This window comes from Scomber scombrus, chromosome 7 (assembly GCF_963691925.1).
Source record: "Scomber scombrus chromosome 7, fScoSco1.1, whole genome shotgun sequence".
Lineage (NCBI taxonomy): Eukaryota > Metazoa > Chordata > Actinopteri > Scombriformes > Scombridae > Scomber > Scomber scombrus.
In genome coordinates, this window is record NC_084976.1 from 14,605,548 (window position 1) to 14,620,716 (window position 15,169).

Genomic DNA, 15,169 nt, shown 5'->3' on the forward strand with positions numbered 1-15,169 from the left:
TGAAATTTATTCATTTCCCCATTAAACTTTTTTGGGTGAGGTTTTCTTTATTTGAATTGAGGGTCTAAAAATAAAGGCTGTTGTATTGGTTAGACTGTAAATCCCACTGAGGCAAATTTAGGATTTGTGATACTGAGATATATAAACAAAAACTGACTTGGATTGACCTGAATCCTAAAAACTTCAGAGATCCCCTCTTTTCCTCTAGTGACACCATAACATTTGTGCTTTTAATTGAAATCTCTATTAGATTGATTCCCATGGAATATAATACAAAGTTAGGCACACATGCCCCCCTTCATTTATGAATAATGAGAAATATTATGACTTAAAAAAAAAAAGTTATGTGAGTGCTTCCTCAAGTGTTAATCACCAGCAAAAATGTTTTTTTTTTTTTTTTTAAATAATCTGACAAACAAAAGGGTATTCTTAATTTAAAACTGATCTGAAGCCATTATTAAAAGACTAGTATGTGGATTCCCTTACCGCATCGAGTGGGGAGATTAGGGTTAGGATAGATTGCAACACATTAAATAACCCCTGCAAAATGTAGTGCGAAATGACTGGCTCTGTGGAGGAGGACATCACTTCCTTTATAGAAATAAAGGTTTCATTCTTAAGTCAACTTAACAATTCTTATTTTCAGGCGAGGAGTGAGTTGGTTAAAGAGATAGTTCAGATATTTTGGGGAGTTCTTCCCAGTTTTTCCCTATTTCCTTGAGTCAGAAACAAGTAAAGGACTTCAGAAAGACATTTGTTGTGTATTTAGTGTTGTCAGAAGTATGTCAAACGGTTGTCTTGGCTCATTTATTGAGTGTCTGTGGGATCAAATGACATACTAATGTTTCTCTGCATCCAGGAATTGAGCAAAACTCGTCAAGTTAACAGAAAGTGTTCGTGGGTGGCGGGGGTGACAGCAACATGATGATACAGCTGATGAAGGTGATTGATTTACGCTGAAATTAAATGTTATTTTATCCTTTGTTTTAAACTATTTATTTGCTTTGCGGTTGCAGCAGAACGGCTTCCCTGTTCGATAAATTATTTTTTTGTGAAGAAAAAAATATATATTTTAGTTTTAAATGAGAGTAAGAACACTCATTCTGCATTTGAAGGTGGAAAAAAAAGCAAAACAATTATTAATTTCTGTTTTTCTTTTTTACTTCCTCTAGATAGTCAAGTTTGATCGTCTTCTCGGCGAGGGGAGGCCCGCAGTCTCGAACTTTGAAAACCCCTCGTCCACAACTACCTCATAGAGAAAGGGCGTCTTGTGTGGAACCAAAATAGGTACTGTAAGAACAATAGGCTCTCCTTATCTCATTATATTTCTCACAGACACCCTTGTGACAGAAAATAGCTTATTGGAGCGTTAAAATAAGTCACAATGCCACGAGCATTGCATCAAATGTCATCATAGGACGGTAACATGATCACAGTGATTTGTAGGAATTAGCGAACAAAACGCAGTTGTGGTGTGTTGAAATCCCCCACTCAGCTGTTTACCTTGACTGCCCATATTTGGCTGGGCGGGGTGTCGCTCTCTCCGACAGCCAGTCAGCTCTTGCTCACGACGCGATGAGTAAAGGAAGTGAGTCACGCTGACGGTAATGTTACGTCTCGTTTGCAGCAGTAAAACTGATGAGAGAACAAGGAAGCAACATGTGCTGACCATAAACTCCAACACATCAGCAGCACAGACAGACGACAGGCAGGCAGCCGCGATAAGAGACAACAAGCCCGAGGACCGCAGATTGGACACTTTTTAATCATTGTGAGTCACTGTTTGTTAACTTTGGTGTGAATTTAACATGTTTTAAATCACTTTTATTTGGTATTGTTAGTCGAACTGGTGTTTATTTTTAATGTTTAAATTGTCACTGTTTTCTGATATAGGTTATAATTATAAGTTTGCTACTTTCTATCTCTTGGTTCGTTCATTTGATTCATGTATTTTATCTTAAAAGGGCTAATATGTGTTTGTTTGACCCACAACAATAACTTTTTCTCGCTGCTTCAAACTAGGTTATTTTAAAATGTGGTTTATTTTTTAACGTATGATCTACAAAAAAGTAGAACATTTACCTTTTATTAAAATTGGCTTATCTACAATCTTTTCAATCGAAATTCAGACAGTGTGGGCCTGTTGCTGCTCACTTTCTAAATTTCCACTCGGGGCTTTCCGCGCTGTTAGAAACCCCAAATGCGTTATTTCCAGGCTGCTGGGTGAAGTTTCCTTTAGCACAGCTAGAGAATGAGAAATAGACGCGAGGGTGAATAATACATTAGCTGTAGTCAAATCTTTTCTCGCTATCCACAAGGCATACACAAACACGTGTCTGCTCCTTGGATCACACAGCTGTGTCTTTTACTGCTCTGTTGTATCTCCTTTGTTTCACGCAGAGGCGAAAACGAGGTGGTTTCGTTGTTGCTCAAAGTAAATACCTACGAAACTACAGAGAAGTCCTCCAAAAGGTCAACATTTTTCACCTGTCTGTCAATCACATCTGGAAGTCTCTTTTCTGACCTGATTCTGTTTATTGTGATGTGACAGGGTGTTTGGCCTAGTTTGGGATACATATATGATGTCAGGGAAGAAAGCATGCTGTTTATGTAGTACACCGAAGTAAAAACCCCAGCACTCACGTACCAATATTCAGGTTGTTGCTTTGTGTAAAAGTGCAGGACACATTTATGCTGTGTAAGCAGCAGTAGAGGCAATTCCTGGTTTTCAAAAATGGGTCAAGTTGTTTTCTTCACACTTAAGTTCCAAAACAGTATCTGCAGAGGCTGTGATAATGGCAGTGCATCACTGCTCAGTAAACAATGTGCAGATTGAGAAGCCTGCTCTGCTCCACAATGTCTGGAAGCTTTTATAGGGTATCATTCACCCTCTGATTAGATCAAAGAAAGGCCACTGACAGGTGAAATTAATCAGAAAAAACAAACACTATCAGTCATGTGAATTTCTTTGAGCTCTTTTAGTATCTTTGTACATGTATCATTAATTTGGTATGATGCAAGCTGGTTAAAAACATGACTCATGGCTGTTTCAGTGCAATACAGTATACTGAATCAGGTGACACAGCTACATGTTGGCACTGAACACCTGGCCATATGAACAAAGAAATACATTTAACAATGTTACATGTTGTTATTCTTGTGTGAAACTGATTTAGAAAATCATGTCACTTTTTAAGCAAAATTGCCAATTCGTTACTGGATTTCTTTGTACTCTATGATGCTAAACTAGATACCTTTTTTGAGTTTTGGAATGTTATAAAAAACACAGGGGTTTAATAAGGTGTGTTGGTCATTTTTCACTATTTTATAAAAATGTTTATACCAAATGAGTCATTGATTAATCAAGAAAATAAAGGTCAGATTAACTGATGATTACAATATTTATGATTTATTGTGGCTGCACTTCAGTTTAGCTGAAAACTTGCAAATTTGGAGATCCTTGAGTTTAATTTGACACTGCACAAGGTACTAACATGCACAATAACACCAAAACACTTTTGAATATTACAATTGATGTTATCACATTGATAGGAAATCTATTATGCTTTCATTTTTAGTGAGTATATTTAATATGATGTTACAATGTTGGATGGTCAAGGTTTTTTTTTTTTTTTTTTTTTTTTTTTTTTAAACTTTTGAGACGGTATTATATATGGTATTGTGCTTCACACACAGCGTGCAAGTTCACTGCTCTGCTTCTGTAGGGGGGCCCTCAAAGAGACAGAAGTTAAGACTGCCTTTAGACACAGAAGCTGAACTGAGCGTCTGCAAAAAGGGCCAGTGGAAATTAGCATATTTGGTCCACTTTAACCTATATTGCAGTTTACTATAATGCAGTAAAACTTTCCTTACAGGACCAGAGTGTAGGATTTAGTGGCATCTAGCAGCTACTGTAGAAATATGGCAGGCTCTGTTGAAGAGGACCTGCTCCCTTTTGTAAATATAAAAGACTCATTCTAAGGTAACAAAGACACAATTCTTATTTCAGGTGACTTTCATCAATCAGAAACATACTTAACGATTTTACATTTGTGTCAAGTCTGTTTTGCTAGATGCCACTAAATTCTACGAACAGCACTGTAAAATGTTTCCCTGAAACCTTTTGAAGTAGTTTTTTGCCTTTCATCACTGATTTAGATAAAACAAATCTGGATCAAGTCACTATCATTTTTTTCCCATCACAAAACAATTCTGTTGAAAGACATGGACACTGAAAATGTGAAAATCAAGAAGGAAAGAAATGGCATACATTTAAAAAAAAAAGAAGCTGTAATGTAACCCCAGAACGCTTGGAGGTATTTACTAAAAGCTCTGTCAGCTAAAACACCTTATCTGTTTTCAATTTCTGTGGTGTCTTTAGTGCAGCATCAAGTTCAGGGCCACTTTGACATTCTTCAGAGTCACAGCAGATATCTCAAACTGGAAAACATACCAGAAAAACCTGTGTTCATGTATGAGTGTCAGATGTAGAGACAGGCCAGAATGTTGCAAGATTGACAACCTAGTGGAACCAGACTGTGGGGATAAACACATTTAGTGTCTAAGTGAATGATGGAGAACAACATAACTGAAGGAGCAACAACAGCCTGAAGAATACATGCTATTTGACCCTGCTTACCTTGCAGACTAATAACTAAGTGCAATATCCAAGTAGGTATTTGAACATGAGAACATGGTGTTGAGAACACACAGCTCATGTAAAGGAAAAACATATTTGTTAGGGATCTGAAGTTACTGCTACTCTGGATTGTTGTCCCCTGCTACTCTGAAGGGGTGTGGCTACGTCTACCAGGGCAAATAATAATTTTCTCTGAAAAAAACAGATTACACAGACTGAGGCAACGGTGGCATGTTTCAAACCACAATAACAAATGACTGTCTGCACCTTAAACTTTAAGCCATGATTTTTCTCGTCAGGGGACATTAGCAGCAGCATTTACCAGCCTGGCTGCAAAGTTTAAATTGCCCTGGCCTCTATTGAACAGGCTCTTCTTCTCCGGTCAGCCTGACATTGGCACTCAACTCAAACAGACACGCTATCAGAAGATAAACAGCACAGTGAGCTCATTGGATTTGCATGTCAAAATACTTGCATGTCAACACAGCAGTGCTAGTTTGCATCTTGTTTGCCTGTATACAAACTCTACCCTTTTGTCAACACTAAGCCATACCCATAGCTGTAAAATGCTTGGCGCATTTACACACATTTAAAACGTAGCTGCACTCAAGGTCATAAAAATAGAAGGCTCAGGGGCAACTGCACAGGGAAACACTTATCACTGCAACTGAAGTTCCTGCCCCCCCACGCCCAACACATCTCAGTGAAGGGAAGTCGGTGTGATACAAAAACTAAAATCAATTTGGACTTTGGTTTGCAGAAGTGCAGTTATTACAGATAAAAGCTGACGGTGGCACATGATTACAGAACCACATATTTATACAGACACACAAAATCGCAGATACATGGGTTAATGACTTTGAGTGACCCCCCCACTTCTTTTTTTCTGTTTGTACAGACACCATGAAAAGAGAGGTGAAGGCTGGAGTTGACTTTCTCAAACGCCTGGCTGTGGGACGTGGCAAGCTTGATGAAGCCCAAGCAGAATTGTTTTCTGAAAAGCTGCAGAAACTTTTATGTGACAAATATGATGACCACTGGTATCCGGACTCCCCCAGTAAAGGCCAGGCATTCAGGTAGTTCACATGAAAACTCCACACATTTGTCACTTTTTGGTTTTCTTTTCAAATATCAGAAATGGTATCAGTGTTTTTTTATGATATGTTCATGAAAGCTGTGTAACCATCATGATGAGAACCAGCTGAGATGCAGAAAAAAAAAAGATTGACCCTTTTACTGTAAAATCCCACACAGATGCATCCGGATTAATAATGGAGTACTTTGTGATGGAGTGCTCCTGAAGGCGTGTGAGGAGAGTGATCTCACCCCCAGTGAGCTGGGTCTCCCATCTGAGGTCACACTGTGGATCGACCCACTGGAGGTGTGCGCAAGGTGAGTCACTATCTGGCCTTCTGAGGCGATGGCAAAGAATGCAACAGAAAAACATGCTCCAACAACAAAGAGGCATTTCCCCGACTTGCCCAGAATTTTGAGCGGGTCATGATGCTTTTTACTAGATGATGAGTAACAAATACACGGAAAGGAAGTAGGAATGTAGGAGTATAAGCTGACATGTGTGTGATATCCACAGAGCTGGAGAGAACAGCAGGCCCTTCACAATAGCCTGTTTCAAAGAGGAAGAGGAGGATGATGAAGGTGTGAAGGGAGAGCAGGATTCCTCAGACTCAATACACCTGGACACTTCAGATTACCATTCTGCTACCTCGTCTGATTGTGGTTCCGCTGCGTCGAGTGACACAGAGGAGGAGACCAAGGACGGTGAGACGGAGAGAGAGCACGAAAAAGAAGATAAAAATGTTGCCAAAAAGGAAGCAGCAGCAGCAGAAAACGACACCTACAATGTCGTAATGGTGCCCAGGATTCGGAAGCGACAAGGAGAAGGACCAAATAAGGTCACATACGTCAGAAATATGGTAATTTTTTCTTCCTTTTCTTAGCACCATCTTTTGGTATATAACAATTAAAGGAAAAGGCTAGAAACATTACATTATATATATGTCTAACAGTCAACATGGTTAGAGCAAAACCAGCAATGAATTCTACAGCTTATTGTCCAAAAACTGCTAAAACATATGAATGAGCTACACTGTTGCACAGGGTGTGCATGTATATAACTATGCAGCTGAAAATAGTCCCCAACAAATGGAACAAATACCCCTACTAATGTAATATTTGCTAGATTCTACAGTAAGCAATAGGGCTGTCAGTCCTCCTCTATAAACTCATTCGAATTTCATTCATTATTATTATTTTTAATATTCAAATACATTTGAAATTGTAATGCTCAAATTTAGTCTATTATTAATATTTACAATGTACTTATACACAGGCTTATATGTTGCCAACGACACTGTGGTTATTTTACATCCCAATGCTACTAAGAAACAGGCTAAAGCTTCCAGCTATCTGCTAGGCAGAAATGAATAACGTGTTGGAAGAATTGTCTTGTATGCTGCAACAATCCTCTGCACGCTTCTGCTTTTATGTCATCACAAAATCAAAATGTCTTTATTTTGCTGCAATGGATGCAGCACAATAAAGATTTTGTGGTCGATGATTGTGTACTTTACAACTCCTTTGCCCCTGCCCAATGTTCATCTGAGCAGGCTCCTCCGTGTTAACAAATTGCAGTACCTATCTTGCCCTGTAGCTCTATAAATGTGTTTTACAGAACAATACTCATGACTTGCGCCTGTAAGCTAATTGGACAGCATGTGCTATTGGTTAACCTAATGATCTGATGTAAGAAACTCCCCATTCATCAGTGAATTTTGAGTTTCACCAAACAAAACAAATGTATCAATTTAGCAGAATTTATGACCACTCCATGTGAGGGCAATTTATGAAACATGGGCTCAGCAGCAGCAACTATGACGTACACAATGAAGGAATTAATAAATATTTTTGAGAGGAAAATTATTCAACTAATCTATTTTGTGCACAAAGACATATGCAACCAATGTTCAAATTGTTGCAAGTTATACTTATATGCCTAAATGTGTAAAACCAGTTACAAATGGTAAAAAAGAATGCGAAATGTTCTTTCTTTTGTAACAAAATGTGAAGAATTTCAAGTATTGTTTTGACAACGTCAGCTGTCATTTGAAAATTGAGCCAAAGCAAGTGAGAAAAACTGTAAAGAATCTCTTGTGTGTAATGTGAAAGAAATGTACAGTATTTGGTTACTATCAGTATTGCATGTTCTAGAAAGGAAAGTACCATCTAATCCTCCCATGCGGAATAACTGTGTTTAACACCCATCCTGGAAAGTCTCCACCTTCCCAGCTAATCTCTCGTCCCTTCCCATATTTCTCCCTGTTCAGCTTCCTGCTAGCCTCCAGTACTTCTACCACCCCGCACCAGTTTGGCCTCAGTACAAGAAAGGCGCTCCGGTTTTCCTCACCACAGTTTGTGCCCCTCCGGCACCGCCGCCTCCACCCCAGCAGGTATTGGGCTACTACATCTTGCCGCAGCCGTCTCCACAGTTCATTGTGCCTCAGGCCACTCTGCAGCCGTGGGGACCTGTGCAGGGTTAATACCATCCAGGAACTGTGGCGTGAAGGTGGATAGAGCAATATAAGCTCCTTCAACTGAGCCAATTTCATGTTGGGTCTCTGAGTTCAGCTAAACTTGGACCAAAAGAAAAACTTGTATAGCTCAGAGTTATTCCTTGCACAGCTTGTAATAATTCTTCTTTCTTTTTTAATTTCTGGTGACTTGTTATTGATGAAATATACTCAGCACAGAGCTACCACTGTACTTAATAATGGAATGAAAAAAGTTTGATTCCTTGGAATCTGTCAGGGCTGCACTGCTATTTTTTTTTTTTACATACTGTACACATGAATGACTTCAGTCACTGGGTGCTTGGACTAACTCAGGAACTCTCAGCAATATGCTTTATGCCAAATAATGGTCTCCTCAGGTGTTTTTTCTCTTATTCATGTTTCTCACTTGTGCTGCAAAATAGTGATCCACTGTGTGTGCGTCACAGTCAATCATTGTAAAATGTGATTCAGGGTTTTAATCTATTGTAGCTAGTGTGACAATATCTGTACATTAAGAAACATATTTTTACTAAACTGCTTGTAAATAACACGAAACTTGGATACCACAGATTAATGTACACTTTCTAATCTTGCTGTCTATTTGTTGTAATTTATTTGGCCACCAGTGGATGGCACTGAACTCCCAGCTAATACATGAAATTGTATATTTTTTTTATTAACAGTATTTGCTGTGTATTGCAAATCTAACTTCAAAGAGCATATGTGGTTTTAAACGTTCTCTGCTGTCATTAAAAGGTATAAAGAAGTTTGTTATTTAGGGGTATCAGTTTTACAGCCTGCTTACTCCTTTTCCAAACTTTTTTTTTTTACTGTAAATACTTATCCTTGCTATGAGAATCTGCTTTGTAAGTCGTTAATACAAACGTGTCACTTACTGATTCTTACATACTGTGATTATTTAATTTTATTTATTGACTATCCATGCATCTGCAAAGCGTATGTGTATGCTTAAGCTTTGTTTTGCTTTCACCTTTTGAATCACCCATCTACTTTCTCACTGCAGAGGATTAAATAATTTCATACCTGAAATTCCAACTTGAGTCCTTTTTGTCTTTTGGAACAATAAATAACCTAGTTTTGAGTGGAGCATTTGGCACTTAAGTGTCATCTTTGTTTTCTCCTTAATGACATGACCTAGAAAACACCTGTCAGTCTGGACATTCAACGTGTCACTCAGCTGTATAAGAGCAGCTTTACCGTCAGCAGGATGCTCCAGCGGAAGGACTCGTGTGGGTCATTTCACCCAAGGTCATGACGCTGTTCCTCCTCAAACAGCCTAGCAAAGTGTGAGGGGAGAGTTTGGGTCTCAGTGTTTTATTTTAAGGAAGGAATTATTTGAATTAATTTGCACAAAATGAAGGGACATCTTGCAACTCTCAAGATACTCGAAATACTAAACAGTGAGATGGCAATTGATCCAAAAGAGCAAAGAGGCAAATAAAAAGCACAATTATATAGAATGCCTATATTTACAAGAAAAACTTAACGCACAGCACACCTTAGGTTGAAAACACCCCCAAAGTCGTATTTAAAAATGGATGACTGAAGTGAAGCTCAGTACAGTCATGAGTCATTGCCAATCTCGCCGAACCTTGACTAATGTTTTGAAAAGGACCACATCAAGGCAAAGCAAGAATGAACTTAACCACGAGATGTCACTCTGTAGCTATTGGGTAACTTGTGCTCAACACTGCTTTGTGTGTAACCAGAAAATAAATAAAAACACGAAGGCCTACCCTGCGGTTCCTGGTGGGTCCACAATAGTATTGTATTCTTTATAGACTAACTTATTGTTGATTAGAATAGAAAAACGGGCGATCACGTACACTGTCCCATGATTATTAGATTGCGCTGCAAAACAGATGTAATGTAGTGGTATGTGTGTCGGCTTTTCACAAAATAGCATAGGCTATTGTTTGACCAGGCCTCAGTCAAATCGGATAAAAGAGAGAAAAATAACTTTGTGTCAATGCTCATCTTTTTGAGACTTTAAAACTTCCGGAGCTTGATTGCAAATACTGTAGGCGTGATTCCTTGAGAGCGCATCACGCACAATAAGACGAGCAGCCCACACACACACACACACACACACACCCAGCACACAAAGAATTCATTTGCGGCAGACTGACGCACAATCCTAAAATAAAAACCAATGCAAATAAGATAACAGATCCCACTGCGGTGTGCAAATGGCATCAGTGCGCGTAACCACGCCGCGCCGGTTGGTAGGAGTGTTAAGGTGAGGGTGTAAGTATTATGAGGCCAAGTGTTTTGGTGAACCCGCTACTTCGATGAGCGACCAACGAGAGACGGGCCTGGTTCACAGTGCGCCCATCGGACTATGCCTTCCCCAACTCGGGAGGGAAGGAAAGGGGACACCGGACAGGCACAAGACAGCGGAGAGCGACGACAGGGAGAGCGGGACAGGCGACCGCCGTCTCCTGTGCGCTCTGGAGATGGAGATGACAAACCGCAGCATGCCCGATGACTCCAAAGTGGATTGTGTAAATTGCGATGGCTTGATCAGTCGAAACGGCGGGGACTCGGCAGAGGTATCCGTGCCGCTGTCACTTCCCGGGAAGCGGACAATTCCTATGGAGGGAGACGACCTCTACAGACTGAGAGACAGAAAGTTTTTATTAGAGGATAAAAAGCGGCTGTGCGCGTTGGCTTTGGGCACTGCTCTGCTCGGGATAGTGCTGATGATAGTCCACGCCGAGATATGTCCCACCTTTTGTAAACCGGTAGGTTTAAGAAATGAATTACATCTGTTGTCCAGTGAAAGGTTGACCTAAGTATAGCGTAGTTTACGATGCAATTGTGTGTGATTAAATCAAACAGACTGGAAATGTTTGAAATGTGATATTTTTTATATTATAATGATATTTTTGACACTTTAGAGCTTAAGCACACAACATGTCTAATTAAGACTACTGCTTATAAATGTGAATGTCACGAATCACACCAAAACTTGAGCTAACGAACTTGTGCCATATTGCACTTTTGCTCATGTTGCAAAGGATTTAAGTTATAGCCTACATCTGCAAAGTTACACAGCAGTGAATGTAGCCAAATCGTTATCACCAACATTAGCATACCTACATTTGCATTGCAGTTTAAACATTTTTCTTGTTGGACTTTATTGTAGGCTCTTAGTTGAACTATAAAATAATAAACAAAAGCAACCCAGTGTTGCGTCAGCAACTGATTGCTGCTACATCATCTGGACACCTCTTCAACTCCATATGTAGCAGTTAAATGGTAAAAACTGTTTTACTGACACTGTAAAACTGATACATAAAAATCAATAGATTGATACTGAACCATGTTGTATTTTATTCATGGCATATGTCAGCACCTACATTTAACATAATTAGTGCAGAAAAAATGCTCTTATGCAACAGTCTGTATTTGTTGTCATAACAACTTCCTTGATTAGCAGACAGCACAAACTCAGCAGAATCTGCACCTGGGCTTTGAACCTCCCTGACCTACTGATTAGTAAGTCCATTTCCAGACACACTATTTGGTAGCACAGCCTCATGACATTAACATGCAGATCTCAGTGGATAACAATGCCAGGCCACACAATCAACACATTATTAACTCCCACTGACTTCCTACAGCACACGCCAGTTCCACATGTGGAAAAAAGTTCTCATGCGTGCGGCAAAACATCAGACCACCTCCATGCTGCGAAGTCAGTGATTGATTACAATGTCAAAGAGCCCCACATTTCTGACTCACATCAGCTACAATCTTTTGAGCAACCTATGGAAATATGCCTGGTGCATTCAGAGGGTTGGAGCATGGGAAACATGGTGGTGAAATTAACGGCACTGGCACAAATATAACATTACTATTCCAGTTTATAAATACGAACCAAGAACAGGTGTTGTCTCTCCGTTCCTAACAACAGGCAACGGTACCATGGAAATGCTGATGCACTGGAAAAGTGTTCTCTGCTGCAGTTAAAGCATATTATTTTTGAAAGACTGCATTGCTGATTTATGAGGATAGCTTATATAACCATTGTCAACAAAACTTTAACTATAAACTTTAGGTGATGCCCGAGTCGTGTTTGAGCTGTGACATCTTCCTCCCCTTTAGGTAACATGGGGTCTGTCTTGGCAACACACAGCATCTTTGCAGTGGTCAGTAGTGCACTATAGTGTTATTGGAACCATTTTAAAGTATGCTGCAGGGTATTTTAGAGCTGTCTAACTTGTAGACCTATCAAAGTTAACGCCAGTCTACAAAGTTATATTTTAAGCATACCTTTTCATGTTTATGCACGAAAACAGGGCTATTTATGGAAACTTTTCCACATTTCACCTTTTCCCCTACAGCTAGATTGCTCGCAGTACTTCAGGCTATCTTTCCACATCATTTAGTGTATAATTAGAGTGTTTGCATGGCTAGTCTAAGAGTCTCTATGTCTTGAGTTTGGCTGTGCTAGAAGCCAGGAGTGTGCACTTTGACCTGGATGCAACCTTGTGTCCTCTTTTGTGCAACCAATGGCTGTCTGGAATGACAAAACAAGATTCACATACTGAGACAGAAAAGCAAAGTATGATGTCCAATATTAAATAAAGAAGATACCCTGATGTTTGAACAGAGTGTTAAGTGGATAACTTTGATGACCTCTATCAATGACTCTGGTTCAAGACCATGTCTGATGAAAAGACTGCAAGTTTTCCTGCATGTTGTGGTAAAAACCAAATTACAACTTCCAGTTTATTTGCAAATAAACTGCAAATACTTATCATCTGAAGCTGCTTAGATTTATTTTCATCCACGATACTTTTCACATATAGCATACTGTTTAACCACTTGTTCTCCTTTTTTAACTTTTACAGTAACACAACTTTAAAAATCTGCATTTAAACACTCTTGAGGTCCTGAACAATGAACATAAAAGCTGCCATTATTGAAATATATGTCCTAAATATGATCTTCTTTACTGGAAAAATCTAAATCAGAATCTCACAGTGCTTGTTAAATACACAAAATGTTTAACGGATTAGCACCTCAGCCACTTAGCACATTCATAAATCAGGTAAATGTTCAGGATATACTAACCAGGAGGACATTGTTGTTAACAGGAGGCTTGTGTCCCCTTGTTTTCATACTATGTCTTAAACATTTCATTGATGTCTTCTGTAAAATTGTCATGTTTTAACAGCTGTTTCCTACTTTCTATGTCACTTGCCTCACTTCTTGCTTTTTATTCCCTGCTCAGCTACTTCATGCCCCGCTTTCTCCTGTTTGGTGTGTTGTTTTTTTGTATTAACGTAACTTCTGGCCAAGGGACAACAGCTGAAAATTGTTGGATGAAAGGAGCCGATGTATAATGGATGACAACTGCCTTGAGGGTTAGTTATGAGTCATTCATTTTGTTTTCCTCTCAGTAGCTAAAATCAACACCTGTGGAGTGCAGATGTGTTTTGCCTGGACTTTCGATGCTGCAAATATCTACAAATAATGGAGAAAAAAAGCAGATTAATTTTCATTCTATTTTCATATTTTAAATGTTTAAAAACAGTAAATCTTGCTTTTCTACATCAACTCTCTAAATATTAATATGAAGCTAATGTGTTGTGGCCCACAATTAATGACTGGTTTGCAAGTTGGCTTTTTTTCTTTTTTTGACAGCATGCTGCAACGTGGTCCCAACTTGCCCTCAAAACGAATGCTATCTTGCTACCTATCGCTTACACATGGCCCACCTTCCAGTAGGCAAAACTTACCCACAAACCAGCAGCTCTGTGGGCTGTATCTGGCCTTTTTGCATCACATCACAACTTACCCTAAAACCAGCATGTGGTGTATTGGCCACATCTGGCCCATAAGCAACCCAAAGCTGAAACTCACCCAAAAACTGTTTCCATTGCTGGAACAGATCAGTGATTACCAGCAGTGGCCCAGATCTGGCCCAAATGTGTACGTTATCTGGGTTTCGCTGATTAACACACCCATAACCAGAGAGCAGAAATTGTTGATGGTAATTTTTTGGAATGAAAACCTGTGGACTGTTGGGTCAGGAACCATGTCAATGTAGTATTTATGCAGGGCAGTGGTTTGTCCTAATCGCAGACATATGATCTAGAGCCAACAGTACAACGAGTCACAGTCGGAGCAGGACAGAAAACCCGTTCTACAGGGTGAAGTGGTATCTGACTTACTTGTCTCTGAGGGCAAGTGATCGGCTAGTTTTTGTTCCTCCCTGATTGCTAATCAGCCCCACCTGTCCTTTACAATATCTACCTGAAGCCAGGTTAAACATCAGCAGGGGATTTGAGTCATCAGCACACATTAAACCTGCAAGTGATGTCTGTGATGTCTCATTTCCTGTCCCACTGCATCACTATAAATAACGTTTGTAAGCCTCTTCTGACATTTTTTACAGGATACCTCCAGTTCCATGACCTATAGCACAAGAATCTACATGAAAGCCAATGAAACCACACAGACTCACAAACCAAATTAGAAAACTAATGTCAGATGCGTGCATTATTGGTTTGGCTAGTATTTATTTATTGCAGTACTTACAAACCAGATATTCAGCATTGGATTCATTGATTTATTTATTTATTTTTCCTTTGCAATGCCTTGGGTGGCCTGGTGATGGTGGTTCATTGTCCATCCAAGACTATAAGTAACAATCCGTGTTAAGGTTAACCCAAATTAGGCTCACTGGGCTTGAAATTACTGTTTCCAAGCATGTTGTTGAACTCTCTGTTATGGAACGTGGTGAAATGTTAAACCTTTGTGGAGTCTCCTAATTAGCCCTTGACGAAATACAGACATGATGTGGATACTACGGGAGAAACTGTGGAAAACGATGTACCATGCCAAAGGGCGTCACACCATACCACCTACACGCTTAAGTTTCCTCAAGTTTGAAAGTTTGTAATTATCTTTTTAACTGTAAACCACA

The 15,169-nt window shown here is 39.5% G+C and overlaps 1 protein-coding gene across 1 annotated transcript; it reads left to right on the forward strand.

Annotated features, from left to right (window-relative positions):
• The first annotated feature begins 1,632 nt into the window (after positions 1 to 1,632).
• On the forward strand, positions 1,633 to 9,257 carry si:dkey-79d12.5 (maternal B9.15 protein). The gene is made up of 5 exons (XM_062422992.1): positions 1,633 to 1,771; positions 5,538 to 5,715; positions 5,894 to 6,031; positions 6,231 to 6,573; positions 7,984 to 9,257. The coding sequence occupies exons 2-5, from the start codon at positions 5,543 to 5,545 to the stop codon at positions 8,194 to 8,196; spliced, it is 867 nt and encodes a 288-aa protein (XP_062278976.1). The 5' UTR covers positions 1,633 to 1,771; positions 5,538 to 5,542; the 3' UTR covers positions 8,197 to 9,257.
• The last annotated feature ends 5,912 nt before the right edge of the window (positions 9,258 to 15,169 follow it).